Consider the following 27,964-nt stretch of genomic DNA (forward strand, 5'->3'; position numbering starts at 1 on the left):
CAATGTAAACAAACAGCAGAGTATGTACGTCACAGTATGTCTACTGTAAACCTGATCCTGCATTTACCCCTAAAGAGGAAGTAAACAAGAAGCATCTCGTCCAATCAGAGTCGGCGGGCGCTGACCAATCACGGAGGAGCTTTCATTCGCTATCCCGGAAGTAACCTGAGTTAGCCAAGGCCAGTGGGGAAATTGGAACCTTGCAAGAGCTACGTTCTGCACAAACGCCGTACTCTATGGTAAGTGTGCTGGAGCCCGGGGAACATTGATACACGGTATACTCTATGGTCAGTGTGCTGGGATCCGGTGTTCTATATTTTTTCTTAGGACACTCAATGGTAAATGCCCTGAATGTACTCTCTATGGTAAGTGAGATGCTGCAGGGCACTGAGTACACAGCCAGCCCCAGGCAGGTAGCAGCCAGTGTGTAGTCAGGGGTGTACTGTCAGGCTAATGTGAGATTATAAGATTTCCATACTAAACAGAAAATTATAGTGTATGAAAAAAATCTAAATAGAAGCAAAAATAGTTGATTAATGACCATTTTAACACTCTCCCATTGCAGCCTATTTCCTGAACATTGCAATTTGGGTTTTAATTTATTAGAATTTGCTGTTTTAGTAAATAAGCCGTAGTCATGATCGAAGTCGTGTTTTGTCGCAATTAAAGCGGCTCAGTCACCGCCTTTTTATAATTTTGCAAAGAACTCTTGACGGTGACTTCACTGCTGAGGATCCAGTGGCCGTGGGGGATAGAGGAAGGTACGTTGTACGTGCCCCAACCTGGCCCTCGCAGGCGCCGCTGCCCTCTTCTGTTCGCTCGCTCCTCTGTAGCTATGCTTCAGCTGCCAGGAGCCAATGTCAGCGATGTACTGATGCGCATGCGTGAGAGTACACCATTGAGGTCTGTGGAGGAACATGCAAGACTGTAGGATCCTCCAAAGAAAGAGGTTTTTGTTTTGTTTTCCTTATAGCTGTCACTGGTGACGGCTGGAACATATGATAAGCTTGACAAAAGGTAGCTCTGCTTTTGTCAAGCAGAGGAAAAATACGGAGTCAAAGTAGTCCCTACTCTGTCTTAGTATAAATTCTGACTGTCAACACATTCAATGTTAGTGAAAACATCTCAGGCACTCACTGTGATTGTTCCAGGAAGATTTATTGCAACATTTCGACCTGTAACCAGGTCTTTATCAAGCTTGATAAAGACCTGGTTACAGGTCGAAACGTTGCAATAAATCTGCCTGGAAGCAATCACAGTGAGTGCCTGAGATTTTTTCACTAATATGGATCTCTCGGTAGTTGCTGACCCATGCTCAGTAACACCCTGTGTTGGAAATTTGTGGCTGAGTGCAACTCTCCCCTTTTTGTCAACACATCCAATGTAAGTATTTCATAAATATATACAAAATATAGGAGAATACCCTTAATCTCTGTCAAACTTCAAAGTATATTACCAAAGGATGATATCCTATGGCAAATGATATTCTATTTCAGTGACAATATATATTACATGAAAAAGAATAATCTCATAGAACAGAAAACTATATATGTGAAACTGGATGAAACAGACTTAAATGCAAATAAAAGTCCAGTGAGAAGTCTGTGTAGTTGATAAATCCAGGTGATCTCCCTGGATGCTGCTATTCCATGATATAGCTCCAGTCCATTAAATATAAATGACAGAAAAAAACAGAAATTAGATGATAGAACCTATATAATTATTATACACTATATACCAACGAAAGGATTAGTGCTAAAATTTAATTTATTAAAATCATAGCTTCATAAAACATGAAAACTAACATGTAAAAACTACAAAGACTCTCTGTGGTCTATATGATCTCTAAAACAGAGAGAGCATGAGAAGTGCCGACCTTGAATGTATTGCTCGGCGTCCCGAGTCAGTAGAAAGTGGAAGTTTACTGATAACAGACGTGAAGGCAGAGACTCAGTGCTGGCTCTCAGTGATGGTCGTGCAGTCTTCTCCAAACGCGTTTCGCCGTTACCGCGGCTTTTTCAATGGATACAGACTGCTTATTGCTCTCTTCTTATATAGCGACATAATCAATCAATTTGCAACAATATAAATATACAGTGTATTACATCTATAGTGATATCACTCGGTTATAATGTTAAATACAATATTAATCATCCAAAAGGAAATTCACATATGTGTATTAGATAACCAAGAGAAAATTTAAAGAAAAAATTAAAACGTGTAACTCTATGTGTTTACACATCACATATATAATGTCTTAAAGGGAAAAAAAAAAAAGGTCATCTGTCTCTAGCCATCTTATAAAAAGGGAAAGTGCATCAATGGAGAGGTGGATATTCAACCCAAAAAATGGCATAATTCAAACTCTGCATTTAATCCGTTTGGTTGTAGTGTATCTAAGTTGTAAATCCATTTCATCTCTTCTATTCCTAGTTGTTTATTATAGTCCCCACCTCTCCAATTTTTCTTCACTTTGCAGATAGCCTTGAAATTGAGGAGACTCATATCTGATTGATGATATTGCGCAAAATGAGATAATACAGTATGTTGTAGATACTTCTTTTTGATGTTCAGCATATGTTCTCTAATTCTGATATATAGTTTCCTCTTGGTCCTCCCTACGTACTGGAGCCCACATGGGCACTTAAGTACGTAGATCACATTAGTACTATGGCACGTAATGAAATCCCTGATCTTAAAATTTTCATGTGACTTACTTGAGTTTCTTTTTGGAATCTCATATACTCCTTTCGTGATTTTCAGCTTACTAGTTCTACAGGAAATACAATCCTGACAGTAGAAAAAAACTTTTTTCTTTGGTCCTATATTTTCTTCTTTTCTTTTGAGGTGGTTGTTAGTTAATTTCCTCTTGATATTCTTAGCTCCCCTAAAGATTATGCGTGGTTTTTCTGGTAGGCTACTAGCAAGTAGTTTGTCCTTCTTCAGTAAATGCCAGTGTTTTCGAAGTATCCTCTTCCGCAGAATCATAGTTTTTGGCTAAAAAAATTTCTCCCACGTTTTTTGCTTGTTCCATAAACACTCGATGGTCTGTGCAATTACGTCTTAATCTTCTAAATTCATTATACAGCAGATCGGAGGTTGAATTTTTGGATCTCACCATTTATATAGAGTCTGACGTGATTAAAACTAAAACCCACTTCAAAGAAGTTGATGTGAACAGCTTTATCTTAAAAGAAAGCTGTCATCTTCCTACATGGTTAAAGAATGTTCCATATAATGAATTTAGAAGATTAAGACGTAATTGCACAGACCATCGAGTGTTTATGGAACAAGCAAAAAATGTGAGAGAAAATTTTTTAGCCCAAAACTATGATTCTGCGGAAGTACATGATGCACTTGTGAAGGTGGAAAAACTAGAACAGAGTGACCTACTGGAAGAAAAAAGAAAGATAGAGACATCAGAGTCAGATAAGAAGTTTCCAGCGATAATCCTGGATTATAACAAGGAAAATATTCAACTTAAGAGGATACTTCGAAAACACTGGCATTTACTGAAGAAGGACAAACTACTTGCTAGTAGCCTACCAGAAAAACCACGCATAATCTTTAGGGGAGCTAAGAATATCAAGAGGAAATTAACTAACAACCACCTCAAAAGAAAAGAAGAAAATATAGGACCAAAGAAAAAAGTTTTTTTCTACTGTCAGGATTGTATTTCCTGTAGAACTAGTAAGCTGAAAATCACGAAAGGAGTATATGAGATTCCAAAAAGAAACTCAAGTAAGTCACATGAAAATTTTAAGATCAGGGATTTCATTACGTGCCATAGTACTAATGTGATCTACGTACTTAAGTGCCCATGTGGGCTCCAGTACGTAGGGAGGACCAAGAGGAAACTATATATCAGAATTAGAGAACATATGCTGAACATCAAAAAGAAGTATCTACAACATACTGTATTATCTCATTTTGCGCAATATCATCAATCAGATATGAGTCTCCTCAATTTCAAGGCTATCTGCAAAGTGAAGAAAAATTGGAGAGGTGGGGACTATAATAAACAACTAGGAATAGAAGAGATGAAATGGATTTACAACTTAGATACACTACAACCAAACGGATTAAATGCAGAGTTTGAATTATGCCATTTTTTGGGTTGAATATCCACCTCTCCATTGATGCACTTTCCCTTTTTATAAGATGGCTAGAGACAGATGACCTTTTTTTTTTCCCTTTAAGACATTATATATGTGATGTGTAAACACATAGAGTTACACGTTTTAATTTTTTCTTTTAATTTTCTCTTGGTTATCTAATACACATATGTGAATTTCCTTTTGGATGATTAATATTGTATTTAACATTATAACCGAGTGATATCACTATAGATGTAATACACTGTATATTTATATTGTTGCAAATTGATTGATTATGTCGCTATATAAGAAGAGAGCAATAAGCAGTCTGTATCCATTGAAAAAGCCGCGGTAACGGCGAAACGCGTTTGGAGAAGACTGCACGACCATCACTGAGAGCCAGCACTGAGTCTCTGCCTTCACGTCTGTTATCAGTAAACTTCCACTTCTACTGACTCGGGACGCCGAGCAATACATTCAAGGTCGGCACTTCTCATGCTCTCTCTGTTTTAGAGATCATATAGACCACAGAGAGTCTTTGTAGTTTTTACATGTTAGTTTTCATGTTTTATGAAGCTATGATTTTAATAAATTAAATTTTAGCACTAATCCTTTCGTTGGTATATAGTGTATAATAATTGTATAGGTTCTATCATCTAATTTCTGTTTTTTTCTGTCATTTATATTTAATGGACTGGAGCTATATCATGGAATAGCAGCATCCAGGGAGATCACCTGGATTTATCAACTACACAGACTTCTCACTGGACTTTTATTTGCATTTAAGTCTGTTTCATCCACTTTCACATATATAGTTTTCTGTTCTATGAGATTATTCTTTTTCATGTAATATATATTGTCACTGAAATAGAATATCATTTGCCGTAGGATATCATCCTTTGGTAATATACTTTGAAGTTTGACAGAGATTAAGGGTATTCTCCTATATTTTGTATGTATTTTATTAATAGGTAGTTAGGTCTCCTATTTGTTTTACCCTTTCTCATATCTACTATATATCTGACATTTTCTGGCGCTCCACTTATACGGATCTCATATTTCATAAAGATGTTACTCCACCCTTTTATACATTGATGACTTATTTCTGCTTTTTTTTGTAATTTGCCAAAAAAAAATCAATCTTTCTGATATTTTTTTCCCCTCCTTTTGAGATACGTAATGCTCAGTTTTTTCCTTATGATTTTAATATCAATTCCATTATCAAAACAAGATAAATGAGTAATATTACTAGGTGAAGGATTTTTTTCTTCCTTTTAAAATTTGCTTGCTTACCTGTTACAGTGAGGTGCACTCGTAACAGGTAAGTCTGAATATTTGAAGTCTGAAGCACTATATAAAGCAGGCTTCCCCAAACTCCGGCCCTCCAGATGTTGCTGAACTATAACTCCCATGATTCTATGAATGACACAGGCTGAGAATCATGAGAGTTGTAGTTCAGCAACATCTGGAGGGCTGGAGTTTGGGGAAGCCTGATATACAACAACAAAAAAAGTCAAAAGGACCTTAACCTGTGAGCAGCCTTCCAAGTTGATCTGAGGTCCGCAGTAGCATGTAAAAGCTCTTTCCTTGTCATTATACCAATATATATTCATAAGGAAAAGTGGTAGCAACAAACTGTTTCAATGCATGGCTGCTGCCTCAATGACTCTGTTGATAAAACAAATGTGATGTCATAGCCAACTTGCATGGGTGATGTCATAATTAAAAGACATACAATTTGCCTGGCTTAAAAAAACAGCACTGGCACCAGCACAAATTATTTTACTTTTTGTTTGCCTCAACTCTGTTTATTTCTGTTTTTCAGGTGAGGAAGGAACTTTTCATTGCATCCAGGCCATCCTGTAAGTACATAATAGACGATTCAATGTATCCATTTGCTTATTTGTAAAGCCCTTTTAAAGCGACACACCTAGCAGCATCCTTTCTTTCACCTTTTATCTCTCAAGCATTTAACAGCAAGCTATTATATTACATTGTATGCACACATACTTTTGTGGTAGTATTGTGCGTATTTTGTATTTTTACACATGAGTAATGCAACTCAATAAATTAATTAAGGCTGCATAGTGCGTTTTACTTATGTGCACAAAAACGTCATTTATATATTTTTATTTTCCAAAATCCAGTAGAAATATAAGTAGTGCAATCTGGGTGTTGTTAGTGCCAGCATATCTACTACATACCACCAAATCTCTCCTGCTCAGGGCTTTATGAAATACATATAGTGCTGCCATAAGGGAGAAAAACAATGACGTCCAGGATTGACTGTGAGGCCTCAGCCAGGTTCTTGCCTCAGGAGATAGCCTTGCAGAAGCTAAAATAAATTCATAAACTAACAAAGACATAAAACACACACAAAAAAAAACCTGCTGCCACCCAAACTCCACAAAACGCAGAATATACAAATAAAACACCATACAGAGGCTTAATGGCGTAAATAGCAAGGTAAAACTGTAAATTCCCCAGAAGTTGCAGACTAGTATTTATAAAAATAAAAAGTGTGAATTATTTACCCCCAATACTAAAAGTCCTCCCTGACCCCTATTTGCACTACAATGGTATTTTACTAACCCTTTTCCACCACTGAGACGCCCATTGAGCTGCTGACCTTTTCCACCGCCTGTGACTTCATAGAAGAGTATTGGGGATCCGATGTGCATGCGCTGCGGACCACATGCATCTCATTGCTTCTCATAGGAAAGCATTGAATCCAATTCTTTCCTTTGAGCTGCAACCTCAAGTGACTGAGTTCTACCTTAAAGGGACACTTTAGTCACCTGAACAACTTTAGCTTAATGAAGCAGTTTTGGTGTATAGAACATGCCCCTGCAGCCTCACTGCTCAATCCTCTGCCATTTAGGTGTTAAATCCCTTTATTTATGAACCCTAGTCACACCTCCCTGCATGTGACTTGCACAGCCTTCCATAAACACTTCCTGTAAAGAGAGCCCTATTTAGGCTTTCTTTATTGCAAGTTCTGTTTAATTAAGATTTTCTTATCCCCTGTTATGTTAATAGCTTGCTAGACCCTGCAAGAGCCTCCTGTATGTGATTAAAGTTTAATTTAGAGATTGAGATACAATTATTTAAGGTAAATTACATCTGTTTGAAAGGGAAACTAGTTTTTTTTTTCATGCAGGCTCTGTCAATCATAGCCAGGGGAGGTGTGGCTAGGGCTGCATAAACAGAAACAATGTGATTGAACTCCTAAATGACAGTGAATTGAGCAGTGAAATTGCAGGGGAATGATCTATACACTAAAACTGCTTTTATTTAGCTAAAGTAATTTAGGTGACTATAGTGTTCCTTTAAAGGTTTAAAACTACAGGACCACTGCACCCAGACCACTTCATTAAGACAAAGTGTTCTTGGAGACTTTAGTGGTCTTTTAATACAAAGATGCAGGTGTTTAATTGGGAACAATGTATGATAAAATAGCTGTAGAATATTACTATGTGTTCAATTTGGTTATCGCATTGTATTATCAACACGTACTTCTCGGACACGGTGTCAATATTGTTGCTCCTAAAATATTTAGTTCTAACCTATTTTTCTATTGCACAGAATATGGCTGGAGGATACGGTCTAATGGCTGATGATGGTACTATTGACTATTCTGTTCACGAAGCATGGAATGAGGCAACCAACGTCTACTTGATAGTAATTCTTGTTAGTTTTGGACTCTTCATGTATGCAAGAAAGTGAGTTAAGCTTGTTTTTGCAATTTTCTAAATGGTCTCCTCTATTCTTCAGCTACACTTTGAAAGCAATCACATTTTTTTTCCTTGAAAGTACCACATGGCAAACTGTTTTTTTCAGGAATATGGCAAACTGTATTTAGGCACATTTTGAAAGAAAACTGTTAATTTCACAGCATTTATTTTCTTTCAAAAAATAAAATAAATTGTGCGGGGGTGGGGAACCCACATCACAAAAAAATATGCATACCTCCGGGTTGGCACCCTTGGCATCTTTATAGTATATGAAATTGTGTGTGTTTTTTTTTGTTTTGTTTTTTATATATATATATATATAATTTTATTGTGTCTGTGTCTGTGTTTGTCTAGGAATAAAAGAAAGATTATGAGAATTTTCACAGTGCCCCCTACCGTTGAAACCTCTGAGACAAACTTCTATGATGACATCAAGAAGGTTCGCTTGCGTCAGCAGCTGGAGATGTATTACATTGGTGAGATTTCTATGCATAGGCCAAATTTAAATTGATATTCAACAAGGCAAGCACTATACATTGCCACCGAATACACCACTATAGATGGAGTGTTATGATTTCCTCTCTAGGATCAGATTCTTAATTAGTAGAATAAATAACTCCTGAAGTGTCTGGGTCAATTTAAGTGGCATTTACTTTATCATCTACTGGTTTTTTTACTACAGTGAGAATTCAACGTTAATTTCAAATTTAAGGCCAGAGTAGCCAAACTGAAAGAATAGATGAGTTGGATTTTTTTCCAGTATAGGCATTTGGACCTTAAAGGGACATTATAGTCACCAGAACAACTACAGCTTCATGTAGTTTTTTTCTGGTTTCCATTATGTCCCCCGAGGACCTCCAGCCAGGGCACCTTTCTGGGCCCTTGTGGAGTTGTGATGTAATTCCAGTAAAATACAAGTTTAGCAGGCTAAGATTGCCACAAGGCATATGTATGTATATGTGTTTGTAGTATCAGTTAGTTAATTACACGTAGCTAAGATACTGTTATCACTGTACTGACCAGGTGCAGGAATGTAAGAACTGGAATTACGCGTCCCTCTCCTTTGTATCAGATGAGCCACGTGGTTAGACCGGATGGATGAGTTTAGACTCTATTTATTAAATAGGTTAAGGGTATGTGTGGGTGTAGTTAATTGTGGGAGGAGCTACAGTGCTATATAAGGAATGTACTCTATGTATTCAGTACTCAGACTTTGCTGTATTTTGGTGACGCTAGTCCCTCTGAGTCCCGATCGGTGATCCAATAAAGAATCTCTTCCTTCCTGAAGAAACCTGTGTCCATCTCTCTGTGCTTGGCTTCCGTCAGTTTCTCCGGTATCATTTGGTGCATTGGCCGGGAAACTCATCGTTCAACGGTAGCTGAGAGGCAGAGGCGTGAGACGGTCTATCTTTGCCCACGTTCTCTACGGCTGCACCCCTGAACTTCTGCGTGGACCTCCCTTCGTCTCGGCGCCACTGGTCTGTTGTCCAGGAGATCATCGGCCTCTACGTGAGAAGTGCTGGGGTGTCCCCGTCGATGAGTGTGAACTCAGGTTCAGGAACGAGGAGGTAAGACAACTGCTGTTTTAGACGGCAGGACCCACTAGGGGTATACCGATTGTGCGGTAGGCCCAAAGGGGTTTTGAATCTGTGTATCTGCCCCCTCTGTCGGAGGGAAGGAGCGAAGGCGCACCGCTCGATCGAACGCTCTTTAGTCAGACCGTTTGATTTGGTTAGTCAGGCGGGGTCCTGGTGTAAATAGCCCTAGCCGGACACCGGTGTCTTGTCTAGACTAGCGTTCTAGGGTGTATATTACGTTCGCTAGGTCGGAGGGACCGGGAGACTAAGCGGCGCCTGTGTAAATTCGGTTCGCTAGTTCTCATCCTATCTGGGCTAAGTGGGAAGGCGTGTAAATTTGGAACCCACTAGACTTTTGATAGTGCGACTAAGAGGCGCCTGTGTAAATTCGGTTCTCTAGCTCGCTATATATGTGGTGATTGGGCAGTGTGGCTAACCAAAACGGGTGTATATAGTTTTAGGTAGTCCATTCAAGGTACTGGCCAATAGTTTAGTTGGGAATTGTAAATGTGTTAACGATTGTTTTAGTAAAGTGTATATCTTGTTAGATAGCGCGAGCTCAGCCGTCTAGCGAGAGTGTTAATAGTGTGTTGCTGTATTATAGTGCACGGTACCATAACCCTGTATATTTACTGACATTATATAATAAGTACTAATCATTGTCGTCCATTGCATGTTTAACACCATAACCACTAATAATTGTATTGTGACCTTAACTTGTGCTTTGACCTATGCTAACCGTACTGTAACCGCTATTTGTAAAAGACGATGTTACTGGGGTGTGTTATAGACGGGTAATTCGTATATAGAGAATTATAGCGTGGGTGACTGTATAGTTACGCCAAAGGGCATAATATTGATTATATAGTGACTGGTGTAACAGCTGTGTGTGTACGGGAATTCCCTGAGTGTTTATTGTTATTGTGTACGTTTCACTTGGTAACCGTACCACGTGGTGCTGTTGCCAGAGGAAACGGGTGTGACTGTTGAATAGTACGCGTGTATAGTATTCGTTGTCGACGACGTTCCATTGTTAAGTATGGGTGCGTCGCAGTCAACGATTCCGGATCCCTTAGGATGTATGGTTAAGAATTTTAAAAAGGGATTCAAAGTTTGTGATTTTGGGGTAAAGATGTCTCCTGTACGTTTGGTCACTTTGTGTACTAGGGAGTGGCCTACTTTGGTTGCGGCATGGCCGCCACGTGGCAGTTTGGATCCAACTCTGGTACAGCGCTTACACGTGGCTGTATCGGGTAGGCCTGAACTTTACGGCCAGTTTCCTTATATTGACTGTTGGAGACAGGCCGTAAATGACTCGCCAAAATGGCTCCAGACATGCCACGAGGAGCAGTGTCGCCTCATGGTAGCTAGGACTTGCTCGTCCACTAGGACTGGTGTTAGGCCCATTTTGGACACGCCCCCTGAGTCCGAGATCCCTTTGCCGCCCCCTTACTTTCCGTTAAGAAGAAGTGACGCAAACGCAGGAAGTCCTGCACCCCTCCCCTCATTACCCTCATCCACTTCCGCTTCCTCCTCCAGTACAGGATCCACCCCCCCTCGTACTAAATCTCCCCTTCCGGAACCAGAATCCACCCCCATTAGAAACGAATATCCTGATTTGGCGCCACTTCAGACTTCCGGTCAAGCTTCATCTAGCTCGGCTCGAAGTGTTTTATTTACGACCTTTTCCCAAAACCGACCTCCCACATCCCCATACCCTATCTCTCCCCGACCGGAACCCATGACTGACGCCTCTCTACGTAGCCCCATCCAAACCCGACAGTTGACTGGTGCCCAACAATTAAAGCACTATCAGATGCCTCTTCGTCTGAATCCCGGGTCAGCTTATATCGATGCCGCAGGTCAAATGGCACACGCTGACCCAGTCTTCGTATATGTCCCATTTACCACAACCGATCTTTTAAACTGGAAGACCCATAATTCCTCGTATACTGAGAAACCACAAGCTATGACTGATCTGTTCACCTCAATAGTACAGACGCATAATCCGACATGGGCTGATTGCCAGCAGTTACTAATGACTTTATTTAACAATGAGGAAAGGACAAGAATAAATCAAGCAGCCATTAAAGCATTAGAGGATAGAGCCCGTGCTTTGAACCAAGCCAATCCAGCAGCATGGGCCGCGACACACTATCCCAACACCGATCCCGATTGGAACGTAAATGGTGCTGATATGGTTCAACTCAGAGCCTATAGAGACGCTATAATTGCTGGCATGAAAGCCGGAGGAAAGAAAGCCATTAACATGTCGAAGACAGTTGAGGTGATCCAGAAAAGCGATGAAGCGCCCAGTGTCTTTTATGACCGATTATTGGAGGCATACCGCTTGTATACCCCCTTTAATCCGGAAGACGCAGACAATTCCCGAATGGTTAACTCCGCCTTTGTCAGCCAAGCATACGGAGATATTAAGCGCAAGCTACAAAAGTTAGAAGGGTTTGCAGGTATGTCCATCACCCAACTAATGGAGGTAGCAAATAAGGTCTATATGAACAGGGATACAGAAAGTAAGAAAGAGGAAGAGCGCAAGATGCGTAAAAAGGCTGATATGCTAGCGGTAGCGATCGCAGGCGTAGATAAACGGGGCCCAGATAGAGGCAATAATAGATGGAGTAGGGAGCCTTTGAGTAGGGATCAATGCGCGTATTGCAAGGAAGAAGGGCATTGGAGGAACGAATGTCCGCAAAGAGAGCAGTACGAGAGAGACCAACCCAGGGCAGGCTACGGAAACTTTAGAGGTAGAGCGAGAGGTAGAGGAGGCCCCGGAGGGAGTAATGGTTATAGAGGGAGTAATGGGAACAGAGGAAGTGTTAGGGAAGACAGGTATATTCCAGCAGCGCAAAGGTCCCGCGATAGAGAAGGTAGGGACTTTGTAGGATTGGATGACACTGTCATGGAGGACTATTGATACCGACCGGGCTCCATCCCCCTTGGTCGAGCGGAGCCTATGGTCGATGTATCAATAGGGGGGAAAAGGAGTGCGTTCATGATCGACACTGGTGCTGAACATTCAGTGGTGACTAATCTAGTTGCTCCTCCATCTGGAAGGACTATTACTGTGATAGGAGCAACTGGAAGAAGTGCTGAAAAACCGGTTCTTAAAAGTCGACTCTGTACATTGGGAGGCCACGTAGTAAAACACCAATTCCTTTATATGCCTGAATGTCCAGTCCAATTGCTGGGACGTGATATGCTATCAAAATTACAAGCGCAGATTACGTTCCTACCAAATGGAACAACATCCTTAAAGTTTAATGGACCTTCAGGTATTATGACTTTATCCGTACCAAAGGAAGAAGAGTGGCGACTTTATACAGTGTTGACTAGCCAAAACCCTAGGAGTGATGAGACATTGTTTAACATACCAGGAGTTTGGGCAGAGAACAACCCACCAGGACTGGCCCGCAATATTCCACCAATAAAAATTGAACTGAAACATGGGGTTTATCCAGTGAGCCTAAGACAATATCACATTCCGCAGAAGGCTAAGAAGAACATCCAATCCTATCTGGATAAGTTCATACGGTATGGTATCCTAAAATTCTGTACTTCCCCCTGGAACACCCCATTGCTGCCTGTTCAAAAGCCCGGTACAGATGAGTATCGACCTGTACAGGACTTAAGAGCAGTCAATGATGCGGTTGTTAGCATACATCCAGTTGTACCCAATCCATATAACCTGCTTGCTTTAATTCCGGGCGGGGCTACTTACTTCACAGTCTTAGATCTCAAAGATGCCTTCTTTTGCCTCCGAATTGCCGCAGAAAGCCAATGTATTTTCGCTTTCCAATGGGAGAACGCTGTAACGGGCTCAAAACGCCAAATGACTTGGACAAGACTGCCCCAAGGGTTTAAAAATTCACCTACCCTATTTGGTTCAGCTCTAAGTCAAGATCTACTGGATTTCGAGTCTATCCCAGGAGAATGTGTATTATTACAATATGTAGATGACTTGTTGATAGCAGCAGTTACAAAAGAAAAATGTCAGCAAGCAACGCACGATCTACTACATATTCTCTGGAAGGCAGGATACAAGGTGTCCAGGAAGAAGGCTCAGTTGTGTTTGCCAACTGTCAAGTATCTGGGATTCCATATCTCTGAAGGTCAAAGGATTATGGGGCCAGAGAGAAAAGAAGCTGTCTGCCAAATACCAATACCCAAGAATAGAAGACAAGTGCGAGAATTCTTGGGGGCAGCAGGCTTCTGTAGGATATGGATTCCCAGCTATGCGATACTGGCAAAACCTCTGTACGCAGCCATCAAAGGTACAGAGCACGACCCCTTCTTATGGACCCAAGAACAGCAAACAGCATTTGAAGATGTGAAGAAGGCTTTGATGAGTGCCCCAGCATTAGGTCTACCTGATCACACACGACCATTCTACTTATATGTACACGAGCAAAGAAGAATGGCTGTGGGAGTATTGACACAGTACTTGGGATCATGGCAAAGACCTGTTGCCTACATGTCTAAGCAACTGGATGCAGTGGCCAGCGGACTTCCACCTTGTCTAAGAGCCGTAGCTGCAGCCGCCCTGCTAGTAGCTGAAGCCGATAAACTCACTCTGGGTCAAGAACTTTATGTACGAGTCCCACATGCAGTACAGACGTTGTTGGATTACAAAGGAAATCATTGGTTTAGTAACAGCCGTATGACCAAGTATCAAGCAATGTTGTGTGAAAACCCAAGAGTGCATTTAGAGACTGTAAACACCTTAAATCCAGCTACCCTTTTGCCGCAACCTACTGAAAGTCAACATGATTGTTTGGAAGTAATGGATGAAGTATTTTCAAGTAGACCAGATCTTCGTGATTTTCCCATCCAGAACCCCGATGTTCAATATTACACCGACGGCAGTAGTTATGTGAAAGAAGGGATCCGCTATGCAGGATATGCAGTGACAACAATAGACAAGGTGATAGAAGCTCGGCCACTGGCGAAAGGAACATCAGCACAAAAGGCAGAATTAATAGCACTAACACGAGCGTTACAATTGGCTGAAGGTTTAAGAGTAAATATCTATACGGACTCTAAGTATGCGTTTTTAACCACTCATGCCCACGGAGCTTTGTATAAAGAAAGAGGACTACTGAATTCAGAAGGCAAAGAAATCAAGTACGCAGCTGAAATCCTACAACTATTGGAAGCAGTGTGGGAGCCGAAAGAAGTCGGTATCATACATTGTCGAGCGCATCTGAGAGGAGATGGTGATGTAACCAAGGGAAATCGGATGGCAGATAGTGCAGCTAAGCGTGCTGCTGAATCAGGAAGACAGGAGTATGTGGGGCATATAGCTGCTCTTATACCAACTCCACTGTCCCAATGGACTCCAGTTTATACAGCTCAAGAAGAGGAGTGGTTAAAGACTGAACCGGGAAAGTATTTGGAGAACAAGTGGTATCAGCTAGAAGATGGAAGAATAGTCATACCAGCATCACTAGCGGTAGAAATTGTCCAAAATTATCACAACGGGACACATTCTGGGAGAGACAGTACTGAAGAATCTCTCAGGAAACATTTCTACATACCAAGATTGTCCAACTTGACTCAGGCCATTGTACGCAGATGTGTAACGTGTGCTAAGAATAATGCAAGACAAGGACCAGTAAAGCCACCAGGAGTCCAGTTTATGGGGGGACTCCCCATGTCCGATCTACAAATAGACTTTACAGTAATGCCTAAATCGGGTGGACATCGTTACCTGTTGGTAATTGTGTGCACCTATTCAGGCTGGGTAGAAGCATGTCCTACTCGTACAGAGAAAGCAGGAGAAGTTGTAAGATTCCTGCTACGAGAAATAATACCCCGATATGGACTACCCTGTTCTATAGGATCGGACAATGGTCCAGCTTTTGTTCATCAGTGCCTACAACAACTGACTCATATGCTTGGTATAAAGTGGAGGCTTCATACTGCATATAGACCCCAGAGTTCTGGTAAGGTAGAGAGAATGAATAGAACTATAAAGAACCAGTTGGCTAAAATGTGTCAGGAAACCCAACTTAAGTGGAACGTTCTCTTACCCATAGCTTTATTGCGAATCCGCAGTACCCCTACCAGAAGGATGGGCCTCTCTCCTTTTGAAATCATGTATGGGCGACCACCTCCCGTACTTGGTAACTTAAGGGGGGACTTGAGTCAGTTGGGAGAAGGAATTACCCGGCAGCAGGTTGTAGAGTTGGGTAAGACTATGGAGGAGGTACAGAAATGGGTACAAGATAGATTACCTGTGAATATTTATCCCCCTGTTCATAGTTATCATCCAGGAGACCAAGTGTGGATTAAAGAGTGGAATAATGTACCGTTAGGGCCCAAGTGGAGAGGTCCTTATGTTGTTCTTTTGTCTACCCCTACAGCGATAAAAGTAGCCGAAGTAACTCCGTGGATACATCACTCCAGGGTTAAACCAGCAGCAGTCGATTCTTGGCAAATTACAGCAGATCCAGAGAATCCCTGCAAGATCCGGTTGAAACGCACTACTCAGTCGGAGTAACGAGGAATTATTGTGGATTACAAATTTTATTGTTACAGGTGTGAGTGAGAAGGCCATAATAAAGCCTGTCCGCTTACCAACACATAGTGTATAAGCCAGGAAAGTCTCGAAGGGACACCTGTGAAGACGAGCAGAACTCCATTCCCTGCAGCCCTCACATCCTGGAAGCTGAGGTTCCATCGCACGGACGAAGACTGAGGATGACGGCGAAAGATGTGCTTTTGATTGTGTTTATTTATATGTGTTTTTATATTCAGGAAGGTAGAGGTACCGACACTCCTAGCTGTGAGGTATGCATTAAGACTACGAGAACAGGTAACCATATTTCCCAAACCCTAATTTGGCATTCACAATACGAATGTAAAGGAGAGGTATCAAGATGTAGATACCTAAATATAGACTATAGTGTGTGCCATTTAGGAGTAGGAGAACCTAAGTGCTTCAGTCCAGAGTATCAACCTCGTACAATTTGGTTGACTCTCAGGAATGGAGATCCTCAGGGGACCCTAATTAATAAGACGGTGTTAGAATCCGTACATTCTTCGGGTGTTCTGCTATTTGATGCATGTAAGGCGATATCAAGTGGTAGAAAACCGTGGAATGTATGTGGGGATCTTAGATGGGAGAGGACGTATGGGTCTAATGATAAATATATTTGTCCCAGTAGTAAAAATAAATATGTGAGTCCTAGATGCCCAAATAAAGACTATAACTTTTGTCCATATTGGTCTTGTGTGGGGTGGGCGACTTGGGGACAGACAGTAGATAAAGACATGATAGTGACTAAGTTGCCGACTAGCCCTTATTGTAAGTCTATGGAATGCAACCCAGTCCATATACTTATTAATAACCCCGACAAGTTCCTAGATAAGTATGGAAATTTATTTGGGTTTCAGATATACGGGACGGGTTTAGATCCTGGGACATTATTGTTTATAGGAATAGAGACTGATACGGTATCCTCCCAGACTCATCAAGTATACCATTCCTTTTATGAAGAGATGAGTATAGATAATAAGATCCCCCATAACGCTAAAAACCTGTTCATTGACCTAGCTGAAAGTATTGCCGGTAGTCTTAATGTTACCAACTGCTATGTGTGTGGAGGTACTAACATGGGAGACCAATGGCCTTGGGAAGCAAAGGAGGTAATGTCCGGTTCTGAGGCAGTTGACCAACTAATATCTACACAAGCCGATTATCATTTGAGTGTTAGAGGTAAATCTGAGTGGAGATTAAAGACCTCCATCATAGGTTATGTTTGCATAGCAAGGAAAGGAATAATGTATAATACTTCTGTAGGAGAATTAACTTGTCTAGGGCAAAAAGCTTATGATGATGATACTAAAAATACAACTTTGTGGTCGGCTTCAAATGTCTCAGAACCATCTAACCCGTTTGCTAGATATGCCAGTTTAAAGGATGTGTGGTTTGATTTATCCATCACATCTACCTGGAGAGCCCCAGCAAATTTGTACTGGATCTGTGGTAAGAAAGCCTATTCGGAGTTGCCACAGGACTGGGAAGGGGCATGTGTGTTGGGTATGCTCAAACCATCCTTCTTCTTGTTACCGATTGAAACAGGTGAGACTTTAGGTGTTAAAGTGTATGATGTGAATCATAGGAAGAAAAGGGGACCCTTAGAGATAGGCACCTGGGAAGATAATGAATGGCCTCCCCAGCGTATCATAGATTATTATGGGCCAGCCACGTGGGCAGAAGATGGTACCTTTGGTTATAGAACCCCAATTTATATGCTCAACCGTATTATAAGATTACAGGCGGTGGTTGAGATTATTACTAATGAGACCTCACAAGCACTCAATCTTCTAGCGAAGCATAATACCAGGATGAGGACAGCAGTGTACCAAAATAGATTAGCCTTGGATTACCTTTTGGCAGTAGAGGGAGGTGTATGTGGGAAGTTTAACCTGAGCAATTGCTGTCTTCAAATAGATGACGAAGGGCAAGCAATAGCTGAGCTTACTAGCCATATGGTTAAACTAGTGCATGTGCCTACTCAGGTATGGAAAGGGTACAATCCAAGTAGTTGGTTTGGTAGCTGGTATGAGTGGTTTGGAGGGCTTAAGGCAGTGGTAGGTGGAGTCCTACTGATTTTACTGTTGTGTCTACTCCTACCGTGTCTTATACCCTTAGTAGTTAGGTCTGTGCAAAGCCTGATAGGAAGTATAGCAGAGAGGAAGGCTGCTGCACAGATAATGGCGATATATAAGTATAAGGCTCTAGATCAAGGAGAACCAATGCAGGAAGATGAGTGTTAAAAGATTCACATCATAAGATAAGTCTGGTCTGGTTCATGGTAACCTGAGGTATATGCAAACCAAGGTTAAGTGATGCCTCAAGTAATTGTGAAATATCAGAGGCATCAAAGGGGGGAATGTGATGTAATTCCAGTAAAATACAAGTTTAGCAGGCTAAGATTGCCACAAGGCATATGTATGTATATGTGTTTGTAGTATCAGTTAGTTAATTACACGTAGCTAAGATACTGTTATCACTGTACTGACCAGGTGCAGGAATGTAAGAACTGGAATTACGCGTCCCTCTCCTTTGTATCAGATGAGCCACGTGGTTAGACCGGATGGATGAGTTTAGACTCTATTTATTAAATAGGTTAAGGGTATGTGTGGGTGTAGTTAATTGTGGGAGGAGCTACAGTGCTATATAAGGAATGTACTCTATGTATTCAGTACTCAGACTTTGCTGTATTTTGGTGACGCTAGTCCCTCTGAGTCCCGATCGGTGATCCAATAAAGAATCTCTTCCTTCCTGAAGAAACCTGTGTCCATCTCTCTGTGCTTGGCTTCCGTCAGTTTCTCCGGTATCAGAGTCATGTCCAAGTCCATTTTTAATGGTGGTATAAACATTACAGAAAACTACTCTGGTATTGTGGAGACTTTTATTGTGATGAGAAAATATTAATGAGATTGCCTCTTTACCAAGAAACATACAGGTTCCGAAGGATCTGGGCTAAATGCTATTGAAGCTCTTTGGCAAATGGACCTGGAAAGCTAATAATCCATGGGCATTCTCATCCAGAGTTGAATTTCTCTACAAGTTCTCCCTAATGCTGATGAACATAGTGTTTAGTGAATAACCACATTTTGTTTTGAATATTTTTATTGGTGTCGCAAAAAAGCATGAGCAGGCATAGTACAGGGTGATAGATGTAGTATATGGTTGCCTGCGCAGAGGCACATAGGTCAGAATAAACAAGCATTTAAGGAAATTTAATACAGCATGCGGTACGGTAATCATAGATGGTAATATTATTATATGAGACAGGCGTCTCCATGCAATGAAAAATCCTATCTATTAACATTGTGACAGCGGCCAATTAATCGCAAAATAAGCATGCCGCGAAGTGAATGCATAATCATCAGAGCTGATAGTTTTTATATATATATATATATATATATATATGCCTCAATGAGCATGGTTGTTTCTATGGTTAGATTGAAGCTTATTGGTTTACGTCATATAATGCAATCGCCTGACTATTTTAGTAAACAACAATGTATAGCATATGCATTCTGAAACTGATGCGAAGGGTCACTCAACTATATGTCAATTAAGCAGTGACGTAAAAAGCTTATTGACTAAGCCATTAACAGTAGTCTTTAACTCCGTGGGAGCATTTTTGCATTTCTAAGCAAAACAAATTGTGCGATTTCCGCTGGTAACTAGGCAACTTAAACAGTATCTATATGACAGAGTGAGAAAATTTTCGCAGCAATCATGAATTTAAAAATGCGTAAAGACAAAAAAATCCTAATATGCATCAAGAAACTCTTCTTAGGCGAGCTGCCATTTTGTGATCGCGTAGTCTGTTATTAATCTGATTCAGGATCTGTTATGGAGCAATGTACATGCGTATATGGGCCATCTAACAGATCCTGAATGCTTTAAAGACCTGTATGTTTATGCTAACGGTCTAAAAAGTAAATGCTTGGAAACCGTTGCGAGCAATGTGATGTTGGTACTAGATTATATAAACTAATATAACGTATATCATGCTGTTTTCAGTACAGTTCAGTTAACGTAAAACTGTAATATTAATAACTTTGACGCTTTTAACCGCAAAACAGAGCTGGGCTGTTCTCAATATCCGTTCACTGGGAGCTGCTCATTGCACAGCTGAATAACCACATTTTGTATTGGCTAGTGAATGTCCTTTTTTTTAATAAAGACTTCTAAATTAATAACATAAGCTCATCTACACTGTGCTATTCAAAAAGCATACAGAAGAATTGTATGAATTATGCTTAATAACCACTTTAGTACCAGAATACAGTACCGTATATACATCATTTTTACCTTAATGTATTTTTTAGTCCGTAAAGCCTCATGCACCCTCATTTATACTATTGGAATGATTGCAAGCCTAAAGAGGAAAATATTTGTTACTCTTCCTGATCTAACACCTGCATGTTTGCTGTAAAAGTCTGCTCACCTCCAAACAGTAAAAGAAGTAACAAATGCAATCTACCGTTTAACTGTTAGCATTATGCTCATTCGCTTTACCTTCTGTTGCCTTTTTCAGTTAGCTGCACTGCTAGTAATGCTTTTAGGGTACTTTAAAACTACCTGTAAACAAGGTATTTGACCATAGCCTTGATTTACCTTTTTAGACAAGCATTTCAAATGATTTAATGTTTTTGGCTAAACTTTTAATATGATATAATTGAAAATGTTTCAATATTTTTGAAATATATATTTTCATTAAAAAAAAAAAAAAAAGAATTTTGAGGTTTTTATCTAAAAACCATAAATAAATTGAAAAGCTTTTCCAAAAAATATTTAAGAAAAATAGCATTTTTGCTTTTATACAAATATTTCAGATGCTCTGTGACCTATTGCATGACTGTATATTATCTAAAGGTTTTCATTTCAATAATACTTGTATAAAGGTTGAAAGAATAAGTTAAAAAAATGTCAGTTTGCGTCAGTTTAGGTTTTCTGTTTGTGTGCAATCAAATCAGTCAAAAAGTGCTTGGTAGTGAAGGGGTTAATGGTCTTTGATCTTGAACCGGTCCTCATGAAGTTAAAAATAGTTTGGTTTTCTATTCCTGGTTCTGTTCCAATGCTAAGGGTGATAAACGGAAAACGTATTGAAAATGTGTGTGTGTGTGTGTGTGTATATATATATATATATATATATATATATATATATATATATATATATATATATAATCAGAAAAAATGAGAGCACTCACTGGGTTTGTAGTAAATCTTATATTAAATCAGCAAAAAAAAAATCAAAGTTTCGACCGTCTGTCTTTATCAAGATGCCACAACAATGCACAAGTGAAATATATATCATACAATATTCAAAATATGTTAAACTTGCCCAATCACCAAGTAACCCCGTTAATCCGACCTTTCCTGTGTCAGACGCCGCTGAGTGCGTCCACCCGTACGTGCGTGATGACGTAATGATGTGACTTACAACCCGACATGTTGCCTAGTAACGTCAAAACACTGTGAATACGAGGATCGTGAGAGTTAAAACCATGCATGGAGGAGAAATTCTACTGTAATGAAATGTTTACATTAAACCTATTATATATAAAAGCAGAAATAAATGTGCCACCAGTTTACATTAAGACACTGATGTACAGCTACTACCAGGCGCTCAGTGTCATGTAAATCAATCTATAAAAATGTGATGATCTGCTAAGTGTGGATGTCAAAGCTAACCATGTAATATGGGGTCTAAGAATTATGAAAAATAACAGCGTGTTGTGTAGATGTAATGAAAAGTTGTGGTGTGAATGTGAAGTGCCAAACAAAACAGCCTAAAAAAAGCACACTGTGAAAAAACACTTGTGGACACATGCTTACAGGATCTCCATTTGCACACCCACACACAGGCAAACGGATTCAGATTAAACATTGTTTAACCTGCCTCAGTGATCATGTAATTTATCTTATTTCATGCCCTTTTGGCAAGTACTATGTAGGCAAAACAGACATGACAGTACGAGATCGCATCCGAGGCCACAGGTCAGGGATTAATTATGACGGCCTTTCGGGGTGGAAAGACTGAGAAGCCTGTTGCGAAACACTTCCTCGACACTTCCAACATCGCTTACCAACCCTAAAATTAATTGTGATTGATCATATTCCACCATTGGTCAGGGGCGGTGATAGATTGAAGGCTTTATTACAGAGAGAGACTTTCTGGATTATGAATCTGGACACGGTCCAACCGAAAGGACTTAATGAATATAATTAATTTAGTTGTTTTTTGAATATTCATTAGATCTATTTTTAATAAGTATAGACAGTTGTCTGATTAGAGAGTATGGTTTATTTAGAGCATTCTAAGTAATCATATGCTGATATTTTGTGTTTAGTTTGTGATATTTTTTAGTGACAATTTTTTGGGGGGGGCAGATCATAACACGTCTGTGTTGCAGATTTATAACAGCTGGTCTTTGCTTCTGTCACTTTTTTACAGTATAAGACCCACCGGGTGGTCGTTTAGCTACTTTATCTCCTTACACATATTTCCGTCACTTAGACACATTTGTTGCATGATTTTGTTTTTTCACAGTGTGCTTTTTTAGGCTGTTTTGTTTGGCACTTCACATTCACACCACAACTTTTCATTACATCTACACAACACGTTGTTATTTTTCATAATTCTTATGCCCCATATTACATGGTTAGCTTTGACATCCACACTTTGCATATCATTGTGGTGTATTACCAAACTATAAATTATTATGTACATATGCACATATAAACTCTGGTCCGTCTACTTTAACAAATATTTATTCAGAGACAAAACAACAACAACATGCAAATAATGACACACAATCTAACTAACTATACCAACAACAACAGCAACAACAACCTAACTAACAATAACAACTAAATCTTATAAAATCACCAGATCCCACTCACAGTTCACCATGATAATAATTAGCCCATGTCTGCTTAAGGGTCTGCTTAGTAGCACAGCCAAGAAGGAACAAAAAGGAATGTGGATAGGGGGGAGTGGTTATCTCTTTCCTGACCTGTAAAGGTATTGAATTACCATATCAAAGGTAAAGCTTATCCCACTGTGAGAAAGGCATACATGAGCTTGGTCACATGACCCCTGGTCACCATATTAGTTTGATGACAGAATGTCACCACAATCATCACATTTTTATAGATTGATTTACATGACACTGAGCGCCTGGTAGCAGGGCCGCCACCAGAAATTTTGGGGCCCCTAACTCAGCTCAGGGTCTGGGCCCCCTGGGGCCCGCCTCCAATCCCGCCCACAGGGTCCGCCTCCAAATCCCGCCCACAGGAATACACACAGACACACACACACACAAAAATACATACTAACAGACACACATACTGAAACAGAAATACACGCATATAGGCATACGTACTGACACACACATACTGAGACATACACACATATACAGACACACAGGCATACATAGTGACAGATAGACACATACTAACATACATACATACAGACACACATGCATGAGGACTTACACACACATACACCGACATCACATACATACACACAGACATACATTAATTCATACTGGCATACATACATATAGACACACTGACATACTGACATACACACACAGACAGTCACAGACATTCTGACATACACACAGACATTCTAACATACACACGGACATTCTAACATACACACAGACATTCTAACATACATACAGACATTCTAACATACATACAGACATTCTGACATACACACAGACATACTAACATACACACAGACATTCTAACATACATACAGACATTCTAACATACATACAGACATTCTGACATACATACAGACATTCTGACATACACACAGACATACTAACATACGTACAGACATACTGACATACACACAGACATTCTAACATACATACAGACATTCTAACATACACACAGACATTCTAACATATACACAGACATACTGACATACACACAGACATTCTAACATACATACAGACATACTAACATACATACAGACATTCTAACATACATACAGACATTCTGACATACACACAGACATTCTAACATACATACAGACATTCTGACATACACACAGACATACTAACATACACACAGACATTCTAACATACACACAGACATTCTAACATACATACAGACATTCTAACATACATACAGACATTCTGACATACATACAGACATTCTGACATACACACAGACATACTAACATACGTACAGACATACTGACATACACACAGACATTCTAACATACATACAGACATTCTAACATACACACAGACATTCTAACATATACACAGACATACTGACATACACACAGACATTCTAACATACATACAGACATACTAACATACATACAGACATTCTAACATACATACAGACATTCTGACATACACACAGACATTCTAACATACATACAGACATTCTGACATACACACAGACATACTAACATACACACAGACATTCTAACATACACACAGACATTCTAACATACATACAGACATTCTAACATACATACAGACATTCTGACATACATACAGACATTCTGACATACACACAGACATACTAACATACGTACAGACATACTGACATACACACAGACATTCTAACATACATACAGACATTCTAACATACATACAGACATTCTAACATACATACAGACATTCTAACATACACACAGACATTCTAACATATACACAGACATTCTAACATACACACAGACATTCTAACATGCACACAGACATTCTAACATACATACAGACATTCTAACATACATACAGACATTCTGACATACACACAGACATACTAACATACGTACAGACATACTGACATACACACAGACATTCTAACATACATACAGACATTCTAACATACACACAGACATTCTAACATATACACAGACATACTGACATACACACAGACATTCTAACATACATACAGACATTCTAACATACATACAGACATTCTGACATACATACAGACATTCTGACATACACACAGACATACTAACATACGTACAGACATACTGACATACACACAGACATTCTAACATACATACAGACATTCTAACATACACACAGACATTCTAACATATACACAGACATACTGACATACACACAGACATTCTAACATACATACAGACATACTAACATACATACAGACATTCTAACATACATACAGACATTCTGACATACACACAGACATTCTAACATACATACAGACATTCTGACATACACACAGACATACTAACATACACACAGACATTCTAACATACACACAGACATTCTAACATACATACAGACATTCTAACATACATACAGACATTCTGACATACATACAGACATTCTGACATACACACAGACATACTAACATACGTACAGACATACTGACATACACACAGACATTCTAACATACATACAGACATTCTAACATACATACAGACATTCTAACATACATACAGACATTCTAACATACACACAGACATTCTAACATATACACAGACATTCTAACATACACACAGACATTCTAACATACACACAGACATTCTAACATACATACAGACATTCTAACATACATACAGACATTCTGACATACACACAGACATACTAACATACGTACAGACATACTGACATACACACAGACATTCTAACATACATACAGACATTCTAACATACACACAGACATTCTAACATATACACAGACATACTGACATACACACAGACATTCTAACATACATACAGACATACTAACATACATACAGACATTCTAACATACATACACACAGACATTCTAACATATACACAGACATTCTGACATACACACAGACATTCTGACATACACACAGACATTCTAACATACACACAGACATTCTAACATACACACAGACATTCTAACATACACACAGACATTCTAACATACACACAGACATTCTAACATACATACAGACATACTAACATACGTACAGACATACTGACATACACACAGACATTCTAACATACATACAGACATTCTAACATACACACAGACATTCTAACATACATACAGACATTCTAACATACACACAGACATTCTAACATATACACAGACATTCTAACATATACACAGACATTCTAACATACACACAGACATTCTAACATACATACAGACATACTAACATACATACAGACATTCTAACATACATACAGACATTCTAACATATACACAGACATTCTAACATACACACAGACATTCTAACATACATACAGACATTCTAACATACATACAGACATTCTGACATACACACAGACATTCTAACATATACACAGACATTCTGACATACACACAGACATTCTGACATACACACAGATATACATACACAAATACAGCTATTTTTTCTTACCTTTTTTTGCAGGTGGAAGGCTGTGGCTGATGGGAGTCGGCGTGGCTCCTGCGGGCTGCAGGCCTGTCCTTCTTGCCTCCCGCGCGGTGCTGAGGGGAGGGAGCTGGGAGGAAGTGACGGCCACTTCCTCCCAGCAGTACTTTGCGGTTGGGATTTTTTTTAAAGGGGCCCGGTCGCGCTATTGCACGGCCGCAGCGCTGACCGGGCCCCTGAAGATACAGGGCCCATGGGGTGGCCCTAAGTGAGTGGGCCACCCGATGGGCCCCATCAGCATGCGCTACACGTGGGGCCCGGGCGGCCGGGCCCCCCAGGGCCGCCGGGCCCGTGACAACCGTTATGGTTGTCACCCCCTGATGGCGGCCCTGCCTGGTAGTAGCTGTACATCAGTGTCTTAATGTAAACTGGTGGCACATTTATTTCCGCTTTTATATAAAATAGGTTTAATGTAAACATTTCATTACAGTAGAATTTCTCCTCCATGCATGGTTTTAACTCTCACGATCCTCGTATTCACAGTGTTTTGCCGTTACTAGGCAACATGTCGGGTTGTAAGTCACATGACATTACGTCATCACGCACGTACGGGTGGACGCACTCAGCGGCGTCTGACACAGGAAAGGTCGAATTAACGGGGTTACTTGGTGATTGGGCAAGTTTAACATATTTTGAATATTGTATGATATATATTTCACTTGTGCATTGTTGTGGCATCTTGATAAAGACCGCTTGACGGTCGAAACGTTGATTTTTTGTGCTGATGATTTAATATAAGATTTACTACAAACCCAGTGAGTGCTCTCATTTTTTTCTGATTACATATTTGAGCACAGAGAAGCACCCTGGTCAAATTTTTGGGGAATTTATTTGAAGATACAGGGGAAGAGTGCCAGAAATTTCGTTGTGTGTGTATACATAAATACACATGTTATGTGTGCAGATATATAAAAAGTGGCAATATCTGCAATTTATTAATCGAATAAATTCTATTTTGATTTAACTATTAAGAACTGTCACTTGAAGATGTGTTTTTTTTTTTATCTTATTTTCTGTTATGAGATGGCCTTTCTTATCTATTGCTATTGATTATAAAACAGATGCTCAATGATTGCTTGATCTTCATATTTTTTTCCAGCTCGGAAGCATGATCATCACACTCAAAGTGACAGTGTCCAGCTCACCGTGGAGTGAGTGAAGGTTTCACATTCTGAAGAATGCCTTGCCAAACCCAGTGATTAAGTGGTTAAACTGGGAAGGAAACGTCTGACACAATCCCAACACTGTGTCAGTATAGTTATTTAAACTGCAGATTCCCTGCCTGTGTATGAATAGATTCTATGTATATTAGAGAAATATGTCTTCTGCAGTGGTAATGCGGTTTCCTATGTATTAGCCAGAGGTGGGTTAAAAAAAAAAAAAACAGCATTTCATATCGATGGTGGACGGTGAGGCCTCCAGGAGTCAGTCACCTGCTGTTTTTCCCTGGAGCCTCCATTTTGTTTGTAGAAATGGCTGCCAGCATAAGATCTAACAGTCAATACAAGACTACACATCCTTTAACTTGTTTATTGAATTTATCTTCTTAAACTGTACTGTTGGTAACTTTAATTGTAGATTATTTGGAGTTAATAAACCATGCAATCTAT

General features: G+C 39.8%; 1 protein-coding gene across 3 annotated transcripts; it reads left to right on the top strand.

Annotated features, from left to right (window-relative positions):
• The first annotated feature begins 141 nt into the window (after window positions 1–141).
• SMIM19 (small integral membrane protein 19) lies at window positions 142–27,964 on the top strand. 3 transcript variants are annotated; one of them, XM_063453266.1, is made up of 5 exons: window positions 142–239; window positions 5,923–5,959; window positions 7,683–7,819; window positions 8,186–8,307; window positions 27,454–27,964. In XM_063453266.1, the coding sequence occupies exons 3-5, from the start codon at window positions 7,686–7,688 to the stop codon at window positions 27,507–27,509; spliced, it is 312 nt and encodes a 103-aa protein (XP_063309336.1). In that variant the 5' UTR covers window positions 142–239; window positions 5,923–5,959; window positions 7,683–7,685; the 3' UTR covers window positions 27,510–27,964. The 3 variants fall into 3 exon arrangements, with proteins under 3 accessions (XP_063309336.1, XP_063309337.1, XP_063309338.1); XM_063453267.1 differs by lacking the exon at window positions 142–239 and adding an exon at window positions 275–365; XM_063453268.1 differs by lacking the exon at window positions 142–239 and adding an exon at window positions 393–413.

This window comes from Pelobates fuscus, chromosome 5 (assembly GCF_036172605.1).
Source record: "Pelobates fuscus isolate aPelFus1 chromosome 5, aPelFus1.pri, whole genome shotgun sequence".
In the NCBI taxonomy this organism is placed as follows: domain Eukaryota; kingdom Metazoa; phylum Chordata; class Amphibia; order Anura; family Pelobatidae; genus Pelobates; species Pelobates fuscus.

Coding starts and splice junctions, on each gene's coding strand:
- SMIM19 (XM_063453266.1), top strand. CDS start 7,686: ATGGCTGGAGGATACGGTCTAATGGCTGATGATGGTACTATTGACTAT. Junction 7,820..8,185: donor CTCTTCATGTATGCAAGAAA/GTGAGTTAAGCT, acceptor GTGTTTGTCTAG/GAATAAAAGAAAGATTATGA. Junction 8,308..27,453: donor GCTGGAGATGTATTACATTG/GTGAGATTTCTA, acceptor ATTTTTTTCCAG/CTCGGAAGCATGATCATCAC.